A 21931-nucleotide genomic window follows, 5' to 3' on the forward strand; every position below is an offset into this window, starting at 1 on the left:
CTTTGGATGGAGTCTGACAATGTTGGCGGATCGTTTCAGAGATGGAGAGAAAATGGTGTGAATAGTTTAACCTTTCTACTCAAGCCTCATGGATACGGTAGCTATACGGAGTAGCTCGGGGCAAGCAATAAAATTCCTTTTCATCTCTGAAAAGCATTGCTGCTTCTGTAGCTTGCTTATACTTCGAGCCATTCACAGTTTGGAAAGAAAAGAGGAAGGTATGGCTAATAGAATTGCAGCTATATGAATGTATCTGGAACACAATCACGATCTGGATGATGTTAAAAATTAATGACAGTACTCGTACAGGTTACTGTATGAATCCCATGCATATTCCCGTGCTCGTCTGTTGGGAGAAGCTCAGGTCAGAGAGGGGAGAGTTGCTGGATGAAAGCTGTATTTTCAAAATTCTTTTTTACCTGTACCTCGGGTACCACTTGAATTACAATTTGTTGAAAGTTTATCATGGATAGTTTGCCCTATAGCGTTAAAAAGGAACTGCCTCTCCCTGCTTTACATGCAGTGCAAAGGTCTGTAGAGGTTGATAGTCCACTTGAAAGTCCTTTGAGACAACAACAAAAAACATCTCTGCTCCTTTTCTGTTTCTTTGTTTACTTTCATTCATAATTCAAATCAAAATGCCTCTTCCAAGGGCTTGCAGTCAACATAATAGATGCTGTTTACTACAACACTCCAAGGCTCATTACAATGATATTAATGATAGATTTCTCACTCTATCTGGTTGACTTCAGATATATATTCACTTTTACAAAGCCGCTGTTGTGTAATTTAAACATCCCATTGACTCACCTCGTAGTCCACCTCCAGAGAGTGTCCTTCTCCTTTAGTTTGGAAATGCTGTGTGTGTGAGTCCACTGTGAGGTTAACCTGCTTGTTGAAGCGCTCTATGTGAACAGAGTGCCACTGCTGATCATCCAGCAGACTGCCCACAGTGACTGCAACACGCCCGCTGCTGAACCTCAGCCTGCTGTCGTCTGCACAAACACAAAGACAGCGGCAGGAAAGCAGTGAGCAGCGTTACATCTTCCACAGTGAACCTGTAAATACGTGAGGGCAGAAAGCCAGAGCTCAGGTCATAAAGGACATTAACAGGCACTTTTATTTCATTTATATACACTTAGATGACTATTTGATTTTGATATTGAATATGCAACAGCACTGACTCTTATCTTTGCCTTTTGCCGTAACATTATTTCATTGCTGCGACAAATAGGGATCGTAGGCAGGGGCGCAGATAGTGGGGGGGACGGGGGGGACATGTCCCCCTCAATTTCATAGGGACATTGATCCGGCCCCTCCATTTAAATAAAAAATATATATATTTCGATTTTTTTTGTTATCGTTTTTTTCAATATATAGTATATATATATATATATATTCAGTATATAGTAATATAATATATTCACATGATCGTTGTAATATGCATATATCAGGGTTCATACATTTTTTCACCAATGAATTTCAATGACTTCTCCATGACCTTTACCTCATTTTCCATGACCAAAAAAAACGACTCTTTCTTTCATGTGGCTAGCATGCGCTGCCTCGCCCATATTCGAAATATCAAATATGTTACAACACAGTTTGCATTTAGCACGTCTTGGGTCAATGTCTTTTGATAGCCACAATTGGTACTTATCCTTTAGAAGCCATACATTGTTGAAACTGCATTTCCCTGGCATCTTGGCAGCCTTATATCAAATAGTAGCTCCTGTAGACTAGAGGGCGTGATTGTAAACATCTCTCACCAGATAAATACTGCCACAGTTGCCATTTTATGTTTCATTACTATATGATACAGTATTTATAATCCTGCTAGTATTACTGTTTCGGTGATTAAATCAAATATAAATTATATTTGATGCAACTTTAGTAATATTTCTATGACTTTTCCAAAACTTTGGGAAAAATATTGTTTTCCATAACTTTTCAAGGGCCTGGAATTTGCATTTTGAATTTCGGTGACTTTTTCAGGTTTGTAATGACCGTACGAACCCTGATATATAGATTACTTATTGTTAATTCTTATTCCTCTAAATTGTTATTTCCTCAAACGCCTTAATAAATGATCCTTCTTGCACTTAAAGGTAAATACCAATTCATTTGTTAATCCATGTACATACTTACATTGTATTTGATTTAATCTTGAAACAGTGTATATTTGAGTTTACGGTTAATGTTACTTATGATTGTAAAACAAATAGTAAGTAAATATCGTGAAAGTAATTGTATAAGGAAGGCATGGACCATTATTTCCTTTCCATACACGATGATGATTATTAGATTTTCTTTTATTTGCACCTCTTTATTTAATATGTGACTGCACTGCTCTACTTATGTTATTTGTGCCTTTTGTCTGGGCTTTCCCTTTGCCGTTACATTGTCCATTTCCTTGCTGTGACAAATATATAAAGAATTGGGATCTCTAGACACGATTTCTAATTCTTATTCTGCTGTATACTGGAACAGAAAGCATTACATTGGTTTGTTGGAAGGCATGTACTGCCTTAATGGTTATCTAGAGAATACATTACACTGTAAACCATAAATAATTCATTACCATTGTGATGATCAAGAACTGTTTTGAGCTATTTTGCTGCTTTAGACATTTTAAATGGACTTAATATCCCCTCTTTTTATTAATGATATTCAATGGATATACTTACATCAATCCAACTAAAATATATTTAAAGAAGCTTATGCTTTTGGGGTTGTTTCCTTTCCTGTAATGTAGGTTTTTGTGCATGTAAATGGTCTTCAAAGGCTAAAATCCCTCAAGTATTCCCTCTCAGTTTGTCATGCTTTTATTTTTTACAACACCACATGCATTTGTTTTACCCCTCCCCTATAATCAATTAAAATTAGTTTTTTTGATGAATCATTCTTGTGATTACTGTGATTACTTCTTTTAATTGATTGATACCACTAATGTCATTCTTACCATCCTTGTTTCCTTGTTTTCATTTCAGTGTGAACAAAAAACAATAAGCATATTGGCCTTTAGTTTGTTGTGAAAACCCTCTCGTCATTACTGGGTGCAACTGTCAATCGTGACTGTGACTAAACTCTTGTGGAGGTAGGTCATTTCTTTCCGAGAGAGAGGTTAGCAAAGCTCGGTTACCTAAGTTGAGGTAGAGGTCCAATCTTCCTCGGTGCAGCTCCAGGGTGATGTAATCTCCTCTCTGCCCCTCTCCGTGCAGTAAAACCCCCTCGGCCTGATTGCTCTTGAAGCGCAGAGAGATCACGTCCTTCACCGTGGACATGGACTTCTGGTTAAACCGATACAGCAAGGAGCTTCTGCCGTCAAAGTCGGCAACATATGACTCTGTAATGGAATCAGAAAAAAAACCATTGGATCAGTTTTCCACCTTGAAGCGTTTAAGAGCAAATTAAAAACCTATCTTTTTAATATGGCTTTTAATTTGGGTTAACTTTGAACTCTCACTAGTATCATTGTCCATGTTTTAGAGTATTTTTTCTGTTTTGCTTTTATTTTACATTTTATATTGTTTTATTTTAACATATTTTAATTTCTAATTGCATTAGGATCACTGTTGATGTTTTATCTTGTTCTGTATTAATTTTAATATTGTTGTTATGTTTTCTGTAAAGCACTTTTGCTTTGTGCATGAAAGGTGCAATACAAATAAGTGTATTATTATTATTATTATTATTATTATTTTTAAGGAATTATAAGTAAAATGCTCTATATTCATAACAATTGCACTATATTTTACAAATGATGTAACTGTGGTGTCACGGCTTTGGAAAATTGCTCTCACAACTTATTCTGCATCGATGTATGACCTGAATGCATCATAAATAGTCTTATTCATCTTCAGAATAATTTGCAGCTATTTCTTCTTACTATCAACTGTTAATAACCTAATCACACACATGTTAAAACAGAAGACAATTTCTAAAGGTAGATTTGTACTGTGTCACTAAGGAGGCAAGAAAATTAAGAACATTGTGTTCATAACATAATCTAAAATGAGATGGATTCATTTATTTCGGTATCGATCCTATTGTCAAAATAAGATTTAGTGTCAGTAGGAACGTCTCTTTGGGGATCGATTCCCCTGCCCCTAGTGACACGCGGTTTAATTTAAGGCATAACATTACCACTGGCTGCAATAATATGTAATAAATTCAATTTATTTTTTGACACCGCAATAATCAATTCAACATTGCCAGCATCAACAGCCAAACAATTAGAAATGTGTTTAAGTAGCAGAAAGGGAAGGCTCAGTCTTTCCACAGTGGAGTCAAAATAGCTACACATTTGTCACTCGGCTGGTTTCTGATGACCACTTCTGTATTATGTATAATATATTAAACTAATTATCCTTACATCCATCAGACTTTCTAACAAGTTGTCTAGCTTATGTTAGCTGCCAATCTAGTAAGCTAGGTGGTATATGTTAGCTAAAGCTATCGCCAAATTGGTGGCTCTAATAATTTAAATCAGATGTATCTACTACTCTATGGTTAAACTTGCAGTGTGGACCTATTTCAAAACAGGGGGTCCTCCGCAATGAAACATTGTTCTCGATTTAATTCCATTTCCTGCCTTTCTACAAATATATATTAGGGACTATGGTGTAAACTAATCCCAGAAAAATGTGTAGTGTGTATAATGAGTGTGCAAACTTATCTATCCATGAACCTGTTTTATTTGTGATAAATCCTATAGGGGGGTCGGGGGGCATGCACCCCCGGTAAGATTTGTTTCTTTAAATTGAAGTTAAAGGCATCAATCTGGTGCACAAATTAAGAGATTTATGGATACAGCTCTCTCAACACTCATATGAAACAGAACTGTATATATTTCAATACTCCAAAAACCATTAGAATATGCTCACAACCAATAACACATCATTGATATACTCCTCTCTCCTATCTTTATCTTACCTAGTCTGCATTCTTTCTTTTTATTTATGCATATTTTACTAATCACTTCCCTTTCAAACTTTGTTTTACATTTTTTACTGACATTGGAATTATTTTTTTACTTATTTTGAACAACTATATTAATTAGATGGAAATATTTGTTTAGACCCAACCATTTGAGACCCACTGAGACTTAGACTAAAGTTTACAATATAATCCCTCAGCGAGTCCTTTACCTCCCTGAGCTGATGTTATCTCAGCCTCTGAGTCCGACAGGAGAGGACTCTTCCTCTCCTTATTGTTGAAACAGCTTTATAATCTAATCTCTGAGCTAGCACCAGATGCTAACAACAACCCCCGTAACTCTCTCTCTCTCTCTCTCTCTCTCTCTCTCTCTCTCTCTCTCTCTCTCTCTCTCTCTCTCTCTCTCTCTCTCTCTTTCTCTCTCTGTCTCTCCCTGTCTCTCCCTGTCTCTCTCTGTCTCTCCCTGTCTCTCTCTGTCTCTCTCTCTCTCTCACACAAAATGCGCTCCTGCCACACACACACACAGACGCTACTCCGTGACGATGACCACTTGCGTAAAAAAAAAAAAAATTGGAAAAGTGGGGCGGACACAAACGGGATTTTTAAAAGTGGGGAGGACATGTCCCCCCTGTCCCCAGTGGAAATTACGCCCATGAGTGAGAGTAATTAAACAATGTTAGCTGACAATCTGTTAAGCTAGCTATCAACAAATGTGTGGCTCTCATAATCTATATTGGTATTAGTATTTTATACCTGGGGTTAAAGTTGCATTGTGGACCTGTGACCACCGTTCGTGCAGTGAGAGTGATTATAAAACATTGTTGTCATGTCATTTATTTCAGACCGGACGCTCTCATGCAGCCAGAAGCTCCTCACAGCCGTGAACATTGCTGTTAATTCTCAAATATGCGTTATTTGGATAACATCTCATCACATACTGGTAATGTAAATGGTTAGTTTCTCGCCAGAAATTTTTTTATAACTTAAAAATAGTTAATTCGAAAGCTTAAAAACGGTCTATTTGCTAAGTAAAAAGGTTGATTAAGCTGGCAACGCTATGCAACAGCTGTAATCAAAGTTTAAAAGTCTCAAAAATGCTACAACTACTGTAACAAACTGGATGAATGTGAAGTACTTTGTTAAAGGAGGATGAAAGCGTAATTAAGGAGCACTATTGAAGTGACTTTGATGGTTATTGGACTCAGGATTCATTCATTTGGATTCCCGCTGTATGAAGAAATGAAAGGACGGCGCAAGTGGAAACAATTCACAAAGGGATTAAACTGTTTAAAACACATGCTCAAAGTAAACCGGATTTTGCCGATGTGTTTATGTGGATTCAAAAGTCCTAAATAATCTACAAAATGGAGGAGACCGATCTGATCGGAGCAACTGTGACAAATAATCCAACTGAAACCGGCATGGACAATGACTGTTTTAAAAATGCGTTTATCCAGACAAGCCTGGTTTGGACACTTTACGGGCAGAAGAAACATTTCTATTAAAGAAAGAATTATACATTTCTGTCTTTTTATGCCTTTAATAGCTACTAACTTGAATTTGTATTCAAATGAATTAATCAATTATTTTTTATATTTTATTCTAATGTAGAGACAAGGCTATTAGTGACACTCATGTATTGCGTTACAATTATATAAAAATTAAAAAAAAAAAAAAAAAGTCTAAATATGATATTTGGCCTCAAATCATCTGAGGCCTGGCGCCCCCCCTGCGATCTTTGGCGCCCCCCAGGTTTGGAACCACTGCTCTAACCAACCCATTATAAGGCAACGTAGAGGGCCCGGAGCAGTGGAAGCATAATGTGAATAAAGTCAGTTATAATATCTGTTATACAGCAGCAATCTGAGTTAGTAAATAAAGTATAACAGTAGCCAAAAGGTTCGGTCAATACATCTCGATTACACTTTCCTTGTTTCACTCTAATCATTGATGTTGAATTGATTTCCAGGAGTCCTGAAGAATAGATTTGAGATGAGTAGCATTGTCAGTGTCACCTCTATATAATCCTGCCTCATAGAGACGCTCTGTAATGCAGCAGAATGAGCTACAAGGCAATGTAACCTTTCTCAGACTTCAAAGTACTTTCTATAACTTAGTCATACATCAGTTATATTGTTATTCATTTGTTTTTTTCAGTGAAAGCGGACGCATTAATCCCCAAAAATGATCCAATGGAGAAAGACTGAGTTCACGAGGCAGTTTTATACCTGTTTGCCCAACATTAACACACTTTGCTGCTGTGGCTGGGCACCATATAACTGAGTGATAACTGTGGAATATTCTGACGGTGTTTCACAGCGCATTAACTCACCTGCTCATCTATAGTTATGGCCGCCTCACAATGCGTGGGAGAGGTGAATCCCCATTAGATGTGTTTTATTGAGAATGGCTCAGGAAATAACTGTGAATGTGCCTCTTTTTATCTCGCGCTGTGCAGTCACAGAGGTCCAGTTTGCTTTAGCATCTCATTACAAGTGCAAGTATGGAATTTTTTTAATGTACTCTTTTATGATTACATCTTGCAGGATAGTAATTGAATTGTGTTCTTTTGAGAATTCATCATCTTAAGATAATTAACTGTAGGAATTAAGCCAGGCATTAAGGCCAGAGCACTCTTTGATGCACACTTTAACCGGCTGTGTCTTGGCTTGCATCCGAACGCGCTGATGCTCCAGAAAAGCAGCAATCTCCACATATGTTCCCAGGAGTGGCACACCCCAGATAGCGTCTCTTGATTACTTCTTCCGTCTGTGAAGCACATCTGGTGCTGAGAGCTGCCCAGTGTGTGTTACACTTAGTTACTTCTTTTGTCATTTTTACTGCGTGGGACACTTTGCTTTCTCACGGCAGAGAGAGCACATACTGTACTCAGTGATATGACTGAGGAATACAATCATGTTCATGTATAGAAAAGTAGGTATTTAGGTTGTGAAATCTTCCAGAAATTGAAAAATGTTTGTATAAAAGTCCTAAAAGGAATTTTGAATATCATTTTTTTTTGTGGACAAATATTAGTCAAATATTAGTAAACCTAAGTAATATATTAGTCAAATATTAGTAAACCTAAGTAATATATTAGTCAAATATTAGTAAACCTAAGTAACATATTTGTCAAATATTAGTAAACCTAAGTAACATATTAGTCAAATATTAGTAAACCTAAGTAATATATTAGTCAAATATTAGTAAACCTAAGTAACATATTAGTGAAATATTAGTAAACCTAAGTAACATATTAGTCAAATATTAGTAAACCTAAGTAATATATTAGTCAAATATTAGTAAACCTAAGTAATATATTAGTCAAATATTAGTAAACCTAAGTAACATATTAGTGAAATATTAGTAAACCTAAGTAACATATTAGTCAAATATTAGTAAACCTAAGTAATATATTAGTCAAATATTAGTAAACCTAAGTAACATATTAGTCAAATATTAGTAAACCTAAGTAACATATTAGTCACATATTAGTAAACCTAAGTAACATATTAGTCAAATATTAGTAAACCTAAGTAACATATTAGTCACATATTAGTAAACCTAAGTAACATATTAGTCCAATATTAGTAAACCTAAGTAATATATTAGTCCAATATTAGTAAACCTAAGTAATATATTAGTCCAATATTAGTAAACCTAAGTAATATATTAGTCAACTATTAGTAAACCTAAGTAATATATTAGTCAAATATTTGGTGGACAAATATTAGTAAACCTAAGTAACATATTAGTCACATATTAGTAAACCTAAGTAACATATTAGTCACATATTAGTAAACCTAAGTAATATATTAGTCAAATATTAGTAAACCTAAGTAATATATTAGTCAACTATTAGTAAACCTAAGTAACATATTAGTCAAATATTTGGTGGACAAATATTAGTAAACCTAAGTAATATATTAGTCAAATATTAGTAAACCTAAGTAATATATTAGTCAAATATTAGTAAACCTAAGTAACATATTAGTCAAATATTAGTAAACCTAAGTAATATATTAGTCAAATATTAATAAACCTAAGTAACATATTAGTCAAATATTAGTAAACCTAAGTAATATATTAGTCAAATATTAGTAAACCTAAGTAATATATTAGTCAACTATTAGTAAACCTAAGTAATATATTAGTCAAATATTAGTAAACCTAAGTAACATATTAGTCAAATATTAGTAAACCTAAGTAATATATTAGTCAAATATTAGTAAACCTAAGTAACATATTAGTCAAATATTAGTAAACCTAAGTAATATATTAGTCAAATATTAGTAAACCTAAGTAATATATTAGTCACATATTAGTAAACCTAAGTAATATATTAGTCAACTATTAGTAAACCTAAGTAATATATTAGTCAAATATTAATAAACCTAAGTAACATATTAGTCAAATATTAGTAAACCTAAGTAACATATTAGTCAAATATTAGTAAACCTAAGTAATATATTAGTCAAATATTAGTAAACCTAAGTAATATATTAGTCACATATTAGTAAACCTAAGTAACATATTAGTCAAATATTAGTAAACCTAAGTAATATATTAGTCACATATTAGTAAACCTAAGTAATATATTAGTCACATATTAGTAAACCTAAGTAATATATTAGTCAAATATTAATAAACCTAAGTAACATATTAGTCAAATATTAGTAAACCTAAGTAATATATTAGTCAAATATTAATAAACCTAAGTAACATATTAGTCAAATATTAGTAAACCTAAGTAACATATTAGTCAAATATTAGTAAACCTAAGTAATATATTAGTCAAATATTAGTAAACCTAAGTAACATATTAGTCAAATATTAGTAAACCTAAGTAATATATTAGTCAAATATTAGTAAACCTAAGTAATATATTAGTCACATATTAGTAAACCTAAGTAACATATTAGTCAAATATTAGTAAACCTAAGTAATATATTAGTCAAATATTAATAAACCTAAGTAACATATTAGTCAAATATTAGTAAACCTAAGTAACATATTAGTCAAATATTAGTAAACCTAAGTAATATATTAGTCAAATATTAGTAAACCTAAGTAACATATTAGTCAAATATTAGTAAACCTAAGTAATATATTAGTCAAATATTAGTAAACCTAAGTAATATATTAGTCAAATATTAGTAAACCTAAGTAATATATTAGTCACATATTAGTAAACCTAAGTAATATATTAGTCAAATATTAGTAAACCTAAGTAACATATTAGTCAAATATTAGTAAACCTAAGTAATATATTAGTCAAATATTAATAAACCTAAGTAACATATTAGTCAAATATTAGTAAACCTAAGTAACATATTAGTCAAATATTAGTAAACCTAAGTAATATATTAGTCAAATATTAGTAAACCTAAGTAATATATTAGTCACATATTAGTAAACCTAAGTAACATATTAGTCAAATATTAGTAAACCTAAGTAATATATTAGTCAAATATTAATAAACCTAAGTAATATATTAGTCAAATATTAGTAAACCTAAGTAATATATTAGTCAAATATTAGTAAACCTAAGTAATATATTAGTCAAATATTAATAAACCTAAGTAACATATTAGTCAAATATTAGTAAACCTAAGTAACATATTAGTCAAATATTAGTAAACCTAAGTAATATATTAGTCAAATATTAGTAAACCTAAGTAATATATTAGTCACATATTAGTAAACCTAAGTAACATATTAGTCAAATATTAGTAAACCTAAGTAACATATTAGTCAAATATTAGTAAACCTAAGTAATATATTAGTCACATATTAGTAAACCTAAGTAACATATTAGTCACATATTAGTAAACCTAAGTAACATATTAGTCAAATATTAGTAAACCTAAGTAATATATTAGTCACATATTAGTAAACCTAAGTAATATATTAGTCAAATATTAATAAACCTAAGTAACATATTAGTCAAATATTAGTAAACCTAAGTAACATATTAGTCAAATATTAGTAAACCTAAGTAATATATTAGTCACATATTAGTAAACCTAAGTAATATATTAGTCAAATATTTGGTGGACAAATATTAGTCAAATATTAGTAAACCTAAGTAATATATTAGTCAAATATTAGTAAACCTAAGTAACATATTAGTCAAATATTAGTAAACCTAAGTAATATATTAGTCAAATATTAATAAACCTAAGTAATATATTAGTCAAATATTAGTAAACCTAAGTAATATATTAGTCAAATATTAGTAAACCTAAGTAATATATTAGTCAAATATTAGTAAACCTAAGTAATATATTAGTCAAATATTAGTAAACCTAAGTAACATATTAGTGAAATATTAGTAAACCTAAGTAACATATTAGTCACATATTAGTAAACCTAAGTAATATATTAGTCACATATTAGTAAACCTAAGTAATATATTAGTCACATATTAGTAAACCTAAGTAATATATTAGTCAACTATTAGTAAACCTAAGTAATATATTAGTCAAATATTTGGTGGACAAATATTAGTAAACCTAAGTAATATATTAGTCAAATATTAGTAAACCTAAGTAACATATTAGTCAAATATTAGTAAACCTAAGTAATATATTAGTCAAATATTAGTAAACCTAAGTAACATATTAGTCATATATTAGTAAACCTAAGTAATATATTAGTCAAATATTAATAAACCTAAGTAACATATTAGTCAAATATTAGTAAACCTAAGTAACATATTAGTCAAATATTAGTAAACCTAAGTAATATATTAGTCAAATATTAGTAAACCTAAGTAATATATTAGTCACATATTAGTAAACCTAAGTAACATATTAGTCAAATATTAGTAAACCTAAGTAATATATTAGTCACATATTAGTAAACCTAAGTAATATATTAGTCACATATTAGTAAACCTAAGTAACATATTAGTCAAATATTAGTAAACCTAAGTAATATATTAGTCAAATATTAATAAACCTAAGTAACATATTAGTCAAATATTAGTAAACCTAAGTAACATATTAGTCAAATATTAGTAAACCTAAGTAACATATTAGTCAAATATTAGTAAACCTAAGTAATATATTAGTCAAATATTAGTAAACCTAAGTAATATATTAGTCACATATTAGTAAACCTAAGTAACATATTAGTCAAATATTAGTAAACCTAAGTAATATATTAGTCAAATATTAATAAACCTAAGTAACATATTAGTCAAATATTAGTAAACCTAAGTAACATATTAGTCAAATATTAGTAAACCTAAGTAATATATTAGTCAAATATTAGTAAACCTAAGTAACATATTAGTCAAATATTAGTAAACCTAAGTAATATATTAGTCACATATTAGTAAACCTAAGTAATTTCTTAGTCAAATATTAGTAAACCTAAGTAATATATTAGTCAAATATTAGTAAACCTAAGTAATATATTAGTCACATATTAGTAAACCTAAGTAATATATTAGTCAAATATTAGTAAACCTAAGTAACATATTAGTCAAATATTAGTAAACCTAAGTAATATATTAGTCAAATATTAATAAACCTAAGTAACATATTAGTCAAATATTAGTAAACCTAAGTAATATATTAGTCAAATATTAGTAAACCTAAGTAATATATTAGTCAAATAGTTGGTGGACAAATATTAGTCAAATATTAGTAAACCTAAGTAATATATTAGTCAAATATTAGTAAACCTAAGTAACATATTAGTCAAATATTTGGTGGACAAATATTAGTCAAATATTAGTAAACCTAAGTAATATATTAGTCAAATATTAGTAAACCTAAGTAATATATTAGTCAAATATTAGTAAACCTAAGTAATATATTAGTCAAATATTAGTAAACCTAAGTAATATATTAGTCAAATATTAGTAAACCTAAGTAATATATTAGTCAAATATTAGTAAACCTAAGTAACATATTAGTCAAATATTAGTAAACCTAAGTAATATATTAGTCAAATATTAGTAAACCTAAGTAATATATTAGTCAAATATTAGGTGGAAAAATATTAGTCAAATATTAGTAAACCTAAGTAACATATTAGTCAAATATTAGTAAACCTAAGTCATATATTAGTCAAATATTAGTAAACCTAAGTAACATTACCTAACAGTATTTCACTTCCCACATCTTTACCCAAACCTTGCCTCTTAGGGCTTCCATAGTTTCTGTATTTTTTAATGTTGTTTTGTTTGTTTGTTTTTTGTTTGTTGATCACTATGAGCAGCATGTTGTGTTTGAAAGGTGCTATCTAAATAAAAGGTTTTATTATTATAATAATAATAATAATAATTACGACTCAAGCTGGTGATTTTTCAAAAAATAAACAAGCAAACACAATTATGTTGGTATTAATGGATGTGAGAGTAAGCCTCACAGACTGCATCAACAGCATTAATATTATCAACAGCAATGTAATGACCTGAGCTGCATGGAGTATACTTGTACACGGTCTGTCTCCACTTTGTGTTTTTGTTAGTAGTTTTAGCAAATCATGCTGTATTCTGCAGCATGATGCGTCATGCAAATCTCTTCTCATCACTTGTTTTATAGCGGCTACAGGGTGAACAAAGCAATAACATCAATCCGGCTGTCTGCTATCTACACTAGCAAAGGCCTGTCAGGAGGCTTTTAAGTTTGTTGTATGATAAATAAAGTATTTACAGCTTCATATTCTCTGCATGTTCAAAATGATATTCCCTTCCACTGTTAAGGATGCTGATGTTAATTGAAAAGTCAAACATGGGGCCCTAGAGACTCCACATGTTCCAACATTGGTCTTTAGCTCCTGACACTTAACTTAGAGTACTATGCTGAAAGCGTTGGACGAGAAGACATCCCTGTGCATATATGGTTCACACTGTCAGGAAATTTGATAAGCCATTTTACCGCTGTCTGGAGTATGAAACGGCACGTTAAAGCCAAGTGAAGAGAATAGTCCTCATTACTCTCCATCAAGAGAGTGAGGCTGCCGCGCCAAATGTATAAATGAGAAATTGTTCTAGGTAGAGATTTGATGTGAGGACGGAGAGCTTTCAGAGTGTTGCGTTAACTTTAGTGTGTGTGTGTGTGTGTGTGTGTGTGTGTGTGTGTGTGTGTGTGTGTGTGTGTGTGTGTGTGTGTGTGTGTGTGTGTGTGTGTGCGTGTGCGTGTGCGTGTGTGTGTGTGTGTCTGTGTTACTCACTGTAGGAGCAGCCGTACGCCTCCACTCTGAGGCCCATCCAGCCGCTGGGGTTCCATTGGAGGGGGATGAAGCGCAGGAAACGCGTCCTCACTGGGTGGGACAGCTTGTTCTGCACAACAGCCTCCGAGTTCACATTCCCCACAAATCTCTGCAGGACCATAGAGGAACAAAGAGCGTGGTTATCCACCGAGAAACAAGGAAATTACCTCAGATCCAGCAGTGAATAGTAATACGTTCACTCACAGCAGTCTGCGTTTCGAGATACTCGAAATAGAAGCACAATGAAACTATAAATCCTTGAATGGCACGGAAAACAACAAAGTGCTGACGGGGCGAACCCAAGGGCAACGTCTTCTTCCTATCCTTGAACATACTATTTGATGTAAAGTGATAAGAATCGTGGCGTGGTGTGGAAATATGAGAATATCTGTTCGAATGAGTCTCTGTGAGGAGGAGGAGGAGGAAGAATCACCACTGAGGCAGCCAGGGGCAATAAGGGCTCTCGCATTGTGTTCTCTCCCTGCAGAGCTAAAAACAAAAACCTCTGAATACAATTGGGAGATGTCATTCTTCTTTTTCTCTTCCAGCCCTCGTCGATTCAGCCTGCACCAGACAAAGCCAGGGGACATTAACAGAGAAACGGAGAGCGTGAGTGAGAGACAAACAACCATTCCTCTCAAATGACTGATTACCAGCTTCGCCATAACTGATTCTACGCAGGTGACATATCAGATCAATATGCATCCCTACTATAAAGAACCAAAAAGATAGATCACTGACAGTGTAGCCCCAGGCTATTGTGGGCAGTTCAACACGGACAGACAAGGCCAATATTTCAACTTTCCGCAACAGCAGAGATACAATTACCAGCCACACAAATGACCGTCCGATGCTTTCAGACTGCGGCAAAGCACAGCCATCATTAAATGCACCAGGATGCTGCCTCTTGGTAGATAATCAAGGTAACAGTGTGAGTGTTCAGGCTGTTATTGTGATTTATGCCACCACTTTCCCTTTTTGAGCCGTTTACCGAGCAGGATGTCTGAATCTTAACACGCCAGGCTTATTTACACACGGACAGTATTTCAGGTCTGCACAGGACGGATTAACGAATGGCGCTAGGGCTTTATACATTCGGTCAAATCAAATGTTTTACTTCAGCAAGAACAGCGTTAAGAGAGGAGAAAAATGTGAGAAACACATTGGCCTTGAAAATAACCCAAGATGCATATTGACAATTTTTTTTCTTTATAACATTTTCTAAATGCTTTCAACCGAAAACATCTAATGGAGCCGTCAGTGTTTCATTGGGAACCTGGCGGATGAAAGCATGCCACTTACCATGACCTTGTTATTTTCAGGCTTTTGTGTAAGAAATTGCTGCGGTAAAGTAAGACTATTTGATCGTACGGCATTGCTATTCTGCAGTAAAATAAAAGCTGTCAAAATATGCGTTCATGTGCTAAGAATTTCTGCATATTCAAAACAAAATGAGCAACAGTCAAGAGAAGGCTAACACACATTTCGGATTAAAAACACGCAATTATTTTGTATTTAAAACGTGGCTTACCTTCATCACTAATGTGTGTTTAATATGTGCTTTGACTGAGGTAAAGTATTCACACCAGCCATCACACACACTGCTTCATAAACACATGACATAACTTTCTAATGAAGCCTCACCCAATTTAAACCAGTGTGAGAAGCAATGACAGGAAGAGCAAACATGAAAATACACCTCAAGATAAATAACCACAACAGTTTCTACTTTGGTAGTAAATGTGTGTGCATGAAAGACACGTTTGCAAACTCAGGGTAGATGTTTGGGATATGGAATAACTTTAGTATCCAGCTTTTTAAACTTTCCCTTTCCTTATGTTTTTGTTATCATCATTAACCCCGTCTGTCCTCCCAACTCCCAGCTGAATGTGTGGAAAGTCTAATGAACCAAACAAACTCTGATTAAGGCTGCACTGCAGTTTTCAAACCAATTCATTAGCTCGTAACACTCGAACACGTCAGTGTGAGTCATTAGTTTTCAATAGCAATACCACTACAAGAATACCACTGAGACGGTCCTGAGCTATGACGTTTGTTTTTTCCCTCTTTGGAAAAACTTGCATCAGAACCTCCTGTGTGCGTGTCAGCTGGGGGAGACATTAAGGTCCCTGAATAAAAGCCTGAGGGTGCAGAAGATTTTTAGGTCCAGAGGAGCAGGGTCGGTCCTTATCCACATAAACAGCCTTAACCCCACTGTGACTTCATTATTTCTATTTATGCTTCTGTCACTGTGGAAGAGTTTCCCTTCCCATTCATTAAGATTCTTTACTCTTCCTCTCCAGTGATGAGCTCCCTTGTGTCAGATTTCCTTTCTGTTGCGTACATCACATACGCATACGTTTATTTTAATCAATGCACGGGGGGATCAACCCCGCTGCTGAATATGAAGACGCTACAGTGTGTTGCAAAAGTTCATTGGTCAGTTAACAGCCTAAGGGAGCGCATAGTAAGCGGGAGTCTGAGAGTGTGTGACCTTGCCGTGACTGGAAATGCTAAAAGATTCCCCGACGGCCAGTCAGTCAGCCAGAGTCCCCTGACCGGGATCTAAGGCTTTAGACAAGTCTTCAAAATGATAGGAAGAAGCAGAGGGTACATGTCTGTCAATGTTAATAAGAGAATGTCTTCTATACGTGTATTGGAGTGGATTTAGGTTCATGGTTCGATGGACATTCCTTGAATTTAATGTGTTTCTCATTAATTTGTTTAAAAATATTTAGCCTGTTTTCTATTGTTTATTTACTATATATAATTGAATTTGTATTGTTTATTATTTAAAAACATAATTTTTTTTTTTTTTTTTTTGGATGAATTTTGGGTTACAGTTTCATTAAAATTAATTTAGTTTAATTTTTTTTTTTTCAATCATTTATTTATTTCATTTTTACTTCAAGAAAAAAAAAATGTTCTGTTTTGTTTTATTTATTTTGTAAACATTTTGAGTTCTAGTTACCTCATATTATTTATTCATTTTTTCCTTCAAGAAAAAAACAGCATTCAGAAATAAGACATGATATATTATCTCATTCATTTAAAATAAAATGGTTGGTACTTTGAATAAAGTACGTGTATAACCAAATAAGTCAATAAACAATATACAAAACATTTTTTTTTAGAGTTGTATCAAGGTACTGTCTACAGCATCACTGTGATTCCTTTGAGGCTGCACAGTGATGCTGTGAGCTTAACGTTAACATCGCCATGGCAACTGTCTCAAGAACACCCTGGGTATTCACCAGTGGGCTCGATCCTGCTGGTGGGGAGTAATCCGATACGTTTCCTTTATCAGCCTCATCATTTGCCTGCTCAAGATATACCCGTTGGTAAAGAGTTACATTTCCCTTGCCGTTTCTAGTGGTATCAGTGTCTGCAGAAAATAAATATATAAAATGTTTTTAGGATTAGAAATGACATGTGTGGCATGTTTTCTGCATTTAACCAACACTACAGGCAACATGTGGTCAAAGGCAAGCTGATGTTTGTTGAAATGTTTGAGATTTTGTTTAAAAAGTGTGAGATGAAACGTACCAACGTCATCCGGGGACCTTAAATATCAGTACAAAAATATCAGGGCGATTCTATAATGAAAGAGATATTTGAGCAGATCTGAAAATGTTAACCTATTCATTAAAAGTCTGAGGATCAGTAAGTCGGTAGGATTCAGTCAACCATGTTTCCATACTGTGAGCCAGAGTTTGTCTGAGTTGCCTGGGAGATAAGGCTGTATAATATTGCAAGGGCCAACTTGATACCAGATGCAATTACGCAGATAAAATTAGCTCTCATGCAAAATTGTAATCCTTGTTAGATTTCCATCTACCTGAACTGCTAACAAGTATGTAAATTATGTAAAATTCCCCCCTAACACCCAATAATTTGTTTCACACATTTGTTCAAAGCTGCATTAAAAACAGATTCCTGAATAAGGCTTTCCGAGGATAATGAAGGTAATTTGAAACCCCTAGCTAGAATATGCTCCTCTTCCCACCTATGAATATTTGAAAATAACATGCAGCTAATTCACCATGGGGTAGATTGCAAATATTATACAGGGAATTAGGTTAAAGCGGTATTTAAAAAACGGAGGCTCTGCCGTTTTTAGAGTTTACTTTAGAAGTACCAGCAAGCAAAGCCTTTTTTTTTTGTATCCATTCAAGATAAGTCACTTTGAGTTTCACAGCGCATGAGCTGAGAGAAGCCCATCTTTAATTTACTTAAGTCTTCCACAGACATAGTGTAAGTCATTTTCACAGATTTCCTCCTCTGGCCTTCACTAATCAGGCTTATATCAGCTTGTAGTTTAGTGCCATCATGTCGTTTCACATGTTTACCCGGACCTTTATAAGGCTTTGCTCATAAGACTCCGAATAAACAGGACACACTCAGGTCACAGAAAAAGAACAGGAAAGTTAAAGGAAGAAACTTTTTGAATATTCACACAAGTAGGCAAAGTTATAGACCTATATGTTTTTTCCTTAACACTTTATTAATCATATTAATTATCTATGCTAAGTGTCTTTAGTGGTGGAGCTTAATGATGAGTGTGTCCTTCAATAAATACTCTACAGATCACCATAATATGTGGTACGGATACCAATGGTTCTCAGAGCATGACTGCCATTGATTTCAGCCTCTGACTTTGTCTCTAGTGCGGTCGCTCATCAGAGAGAAATGAACCTGTTGTAAGTTACTAGACAATAAAGGCAACTTTGCACACAAAAGTGTAATTATCTTCAAAAGGGATATTTCAGATGATTTGAAGTGAGGTTGTACAGATAATCCAAAGTGTGTGCATTACTAAGATGTTGTTGCATGCACCCAGCAGCTAAATCTATTTTAGTAACTTAACGCAATGGCTCACCTAAACAAAAACAATATTAGACAAAGTGTACTTTTTTTTATGTTGGATTTCAGTCGGATATAAACAAAAAAAAAGGAACAAAGGAGTCCGATGGAGGCGTTTCCGGCAGAGAGAGAAAGTCCCTCTGGAAGGAACTTCAGGATTTTAGCCTTTGCAGACCATTTACATGCACACAAACCTAGACTACAGGAAAAGGAACTTGCATAAAAGCACAATAAGGCCCCTTTAAATATCCAGACTATTGGAAGGACATAACAAATGTAAAAAAAACATTTTTTGTTCCAAATCATCTCATTTTTAAGCACTGCAGCATCTAGGGGACGCCAGCAGGATTGTCGACCTTTAGACTCATTTTTAATAGAGCCCATTTTTCCATGGAGCTAATTTGGCTCATAAAGCTAAGAATGGCTGAGAGCTAGCAGTCCTATCAGCATCTGCTGCTCTCTCATTAGTCCCCCTCAGTTCAGTTTCTGGCAGTGAGCGGTTACCTTTGAGCTTCACTTGTTAAAATGCCAGACGGATGTGAGTACGTATCAGCCAAAGGTCTTGGTGAACGCTGTAGTAAGTCAGCTTGAGTGTGAGTCTCGGAAATAAGAGATTTCTGACTAATTGGCTGACATTCATCCTGCACAATATAGATGATACTATAAATCTAAGTTCACATGAACACCAAAGAAGAGATGGGTGGCGTCAGGTTTACATTCTCTTTGAGAGTTTGCATTAAATAAACATCAGTATACATTTAAAGCTCAGTAAAGGCTGCTTTTAATGCTTGCCAAGTTTCAGGGCATGATTTAGTTTTGACTGGTATGATACGGCGCTGTAAGCTGTTTTTGAAAAAAGTTCACGGTTTTATGCTTTTATCTGAAGCTATCACCCAAGGAGTAGCAATGGGAAGCTGTGCACAGTCATCAGGGCTTTCCACACAGATATAAAGAAAGGCAGCCAGCTGGAACAAGCAGCTATTTGTGGGTCAGGGGTCAAACTCACCTGGAGACAAAATATTGGCCGTAATAAAGCTCAAATGAGGTAGCCTCTGGCACATTGTAATGCCACTGCTCCATCATATCGATGCTCCTAAGTATTGCACAATTTAATGGGTTTGCCCACCCATCTATAAACATGGCAAAGGATAATTAGGTTTCTAGTGTGCATAAGCTTAAACAGTCTGTACATATCTATAAAACCACACCTATTCATGAGTGATCATATATTTTGTAATTCAAAATCAATAGAACTTTATTTTATTATTTTTTGTTTTCTTCTCCATTGATATTTTCCAGTGTCTCAGTGAAATTCACTATGTAAATATTTTCATAATATTTGTGAAACTCTAAACATATTCATCTCGAGTTAAATATCTAAAATGCCATGTACTGTAGACAGTGATGTTGCTAGATGGTACAATACATTTGATCTGAGGCATCAGCAGACTAAGCTGCTACTTAAATCCCCACGGCCATTCAGAGCCTACGAAATGGGCCATTTAAACATACAAAAGGCTCTGCTCTTACTTTAAGTGTTTGAATATTATTTTTTGTTATACTTCAACCACTCCAAAGGAAAAGTATTCGAGCAATTTATATTGAAGTTGACTATTGTGCATGGCATGATAAACTGTTTTGAGAGCAAAGGCATTCAACAATAAATATTTTAACCATCTTGTAAATTGACTAAAAAGGCTTGTTTTTTTCACTCAAGCAGACATAACAAGTATATTTGGTTAAGACCATTTTCAGCCTTGGACTAATACACACGTGTTAGTGACAGTGACTGTGAATGTTTTACCAAACTCAAAATGTGCTTTTTTTCCAGGAGATTAAAAAATACTTATAAGTAGCACAAAACACTAGACCTGATGTGTCTACACAAAGAAAAACGCCATTTTGCAGCATTGATATGCCAGTGGGAAATAACACACTCTGCTAATTGGACTGCCAAGTTAAAAAATCGCATAAAAAACTATTTAACAACTTGTCAGCAGCAGTTGACGTAACTGGGGCAAACACAATTAAGGATTAATAACGTGTGTCAACATCAGGCTATTTTCTGCTAACTTTATCCTTTGTATAACCTGCCATAACAAGCCCTGACGGTACATGGATGACCACAAAAGCAGTCTAATAATTGTGTTGACGCCTCAACCTACCACGCCTCGATATGTGTTGGAAATAGAGAGAGGATGTGTTATTTGACTCTCACCTGTAATGACATCAATGAATTGGTCCACAGAGAACAGAGAATGGAAAATAGATGATATCTCATGTGACATAGGGCTGACAAATCGGGTAATTAAGGAACTGCAAGTGTATCAAGCAAGTTGTTTCACACAGACAAGTCCTATCCAAGGCTTAGGGAAATGGTAAAATATCTGAAAACAAATGAAATATTTAGTAAAACCTAAGTACTCAAAGACAGGGAAGATTTCAGGTTTTATGCAAGTTGCAAACAGAATTAAAGGGGCCCTATTGTGTTTTGGGGGGGTTTTCTTTTTCCTGTGTGTTAAACAGGTTTTCTTATGCATTAAAATGGCCTGCAAAATCCCAAAGAGGAGGGAGTTTATATCTCCCCCCCCCCCTGCTTAAAACACCTCCATTGGATGCCTTAGTTTACTTCCTGATCATCAATGACATCAATATGTAACACTCGCACTTCTATTGGCTAGCGCTCTAACACATTGTATACGTGATAGGCTCATATCATCTATCATATCTAAGCAGTTAACCAACCAGAGTTGGCCAGCTAACCAACCAGAGCAGACTGGGCTCTGGTTTCAGACAGAGGGGGAAAAGAGGTGCTGCAGCACAGGCGGTATGAGAAAAATAAAGAGCTTTTTGAACATTAAAGCATCTAAACATGTCACGGTAGAGACACTAAATACATTAA

At 34.1% G+C, this 21931-nt stretch overlaps 1 protein-coding gene across 2 annotated transcripts in view; it reads right to left on the minus strand.

Moving 5' to 3' along the window:
- cntnap5a (contactin associated protein family member 5a) overlaps positions 1-21931 on the minus strand; it is a 114876-nt gene that overhangs the window by 70587 nt on the left and 22358 nt on the right. For both annotated transcript variants that reach the window (XM_079663208.1, XM_079663209.1), the window contains exons 4-6: positions 14128-14275; positions 3143-3346; positions 811-995 (exon numbers count right to left, since the gene is read on the minus strand). In XM_079663208.1, the coding sequence (XP_079519334.1) occupies positions 811-995; positions 3143-3346; positions 14128-14275 (537 nt within the window). The remainder of the gene's footprint in view (positions 1-810; positions 996-3142; positions 3347-14127; positions 14276-21931) is intronic.

The sequence above is a fragment of the Notothenia rossii genome (assembly GCF_949606895.1).
Source record: "Notothenia rossii genome assembly, chromosome: 2".
Taxonomy (NCBI): Eukaryota; Metazoa; Chordata; class Actinopteri; order Perciformes; family Nototheniidae; genus Notothenia; species Notothenia rossii.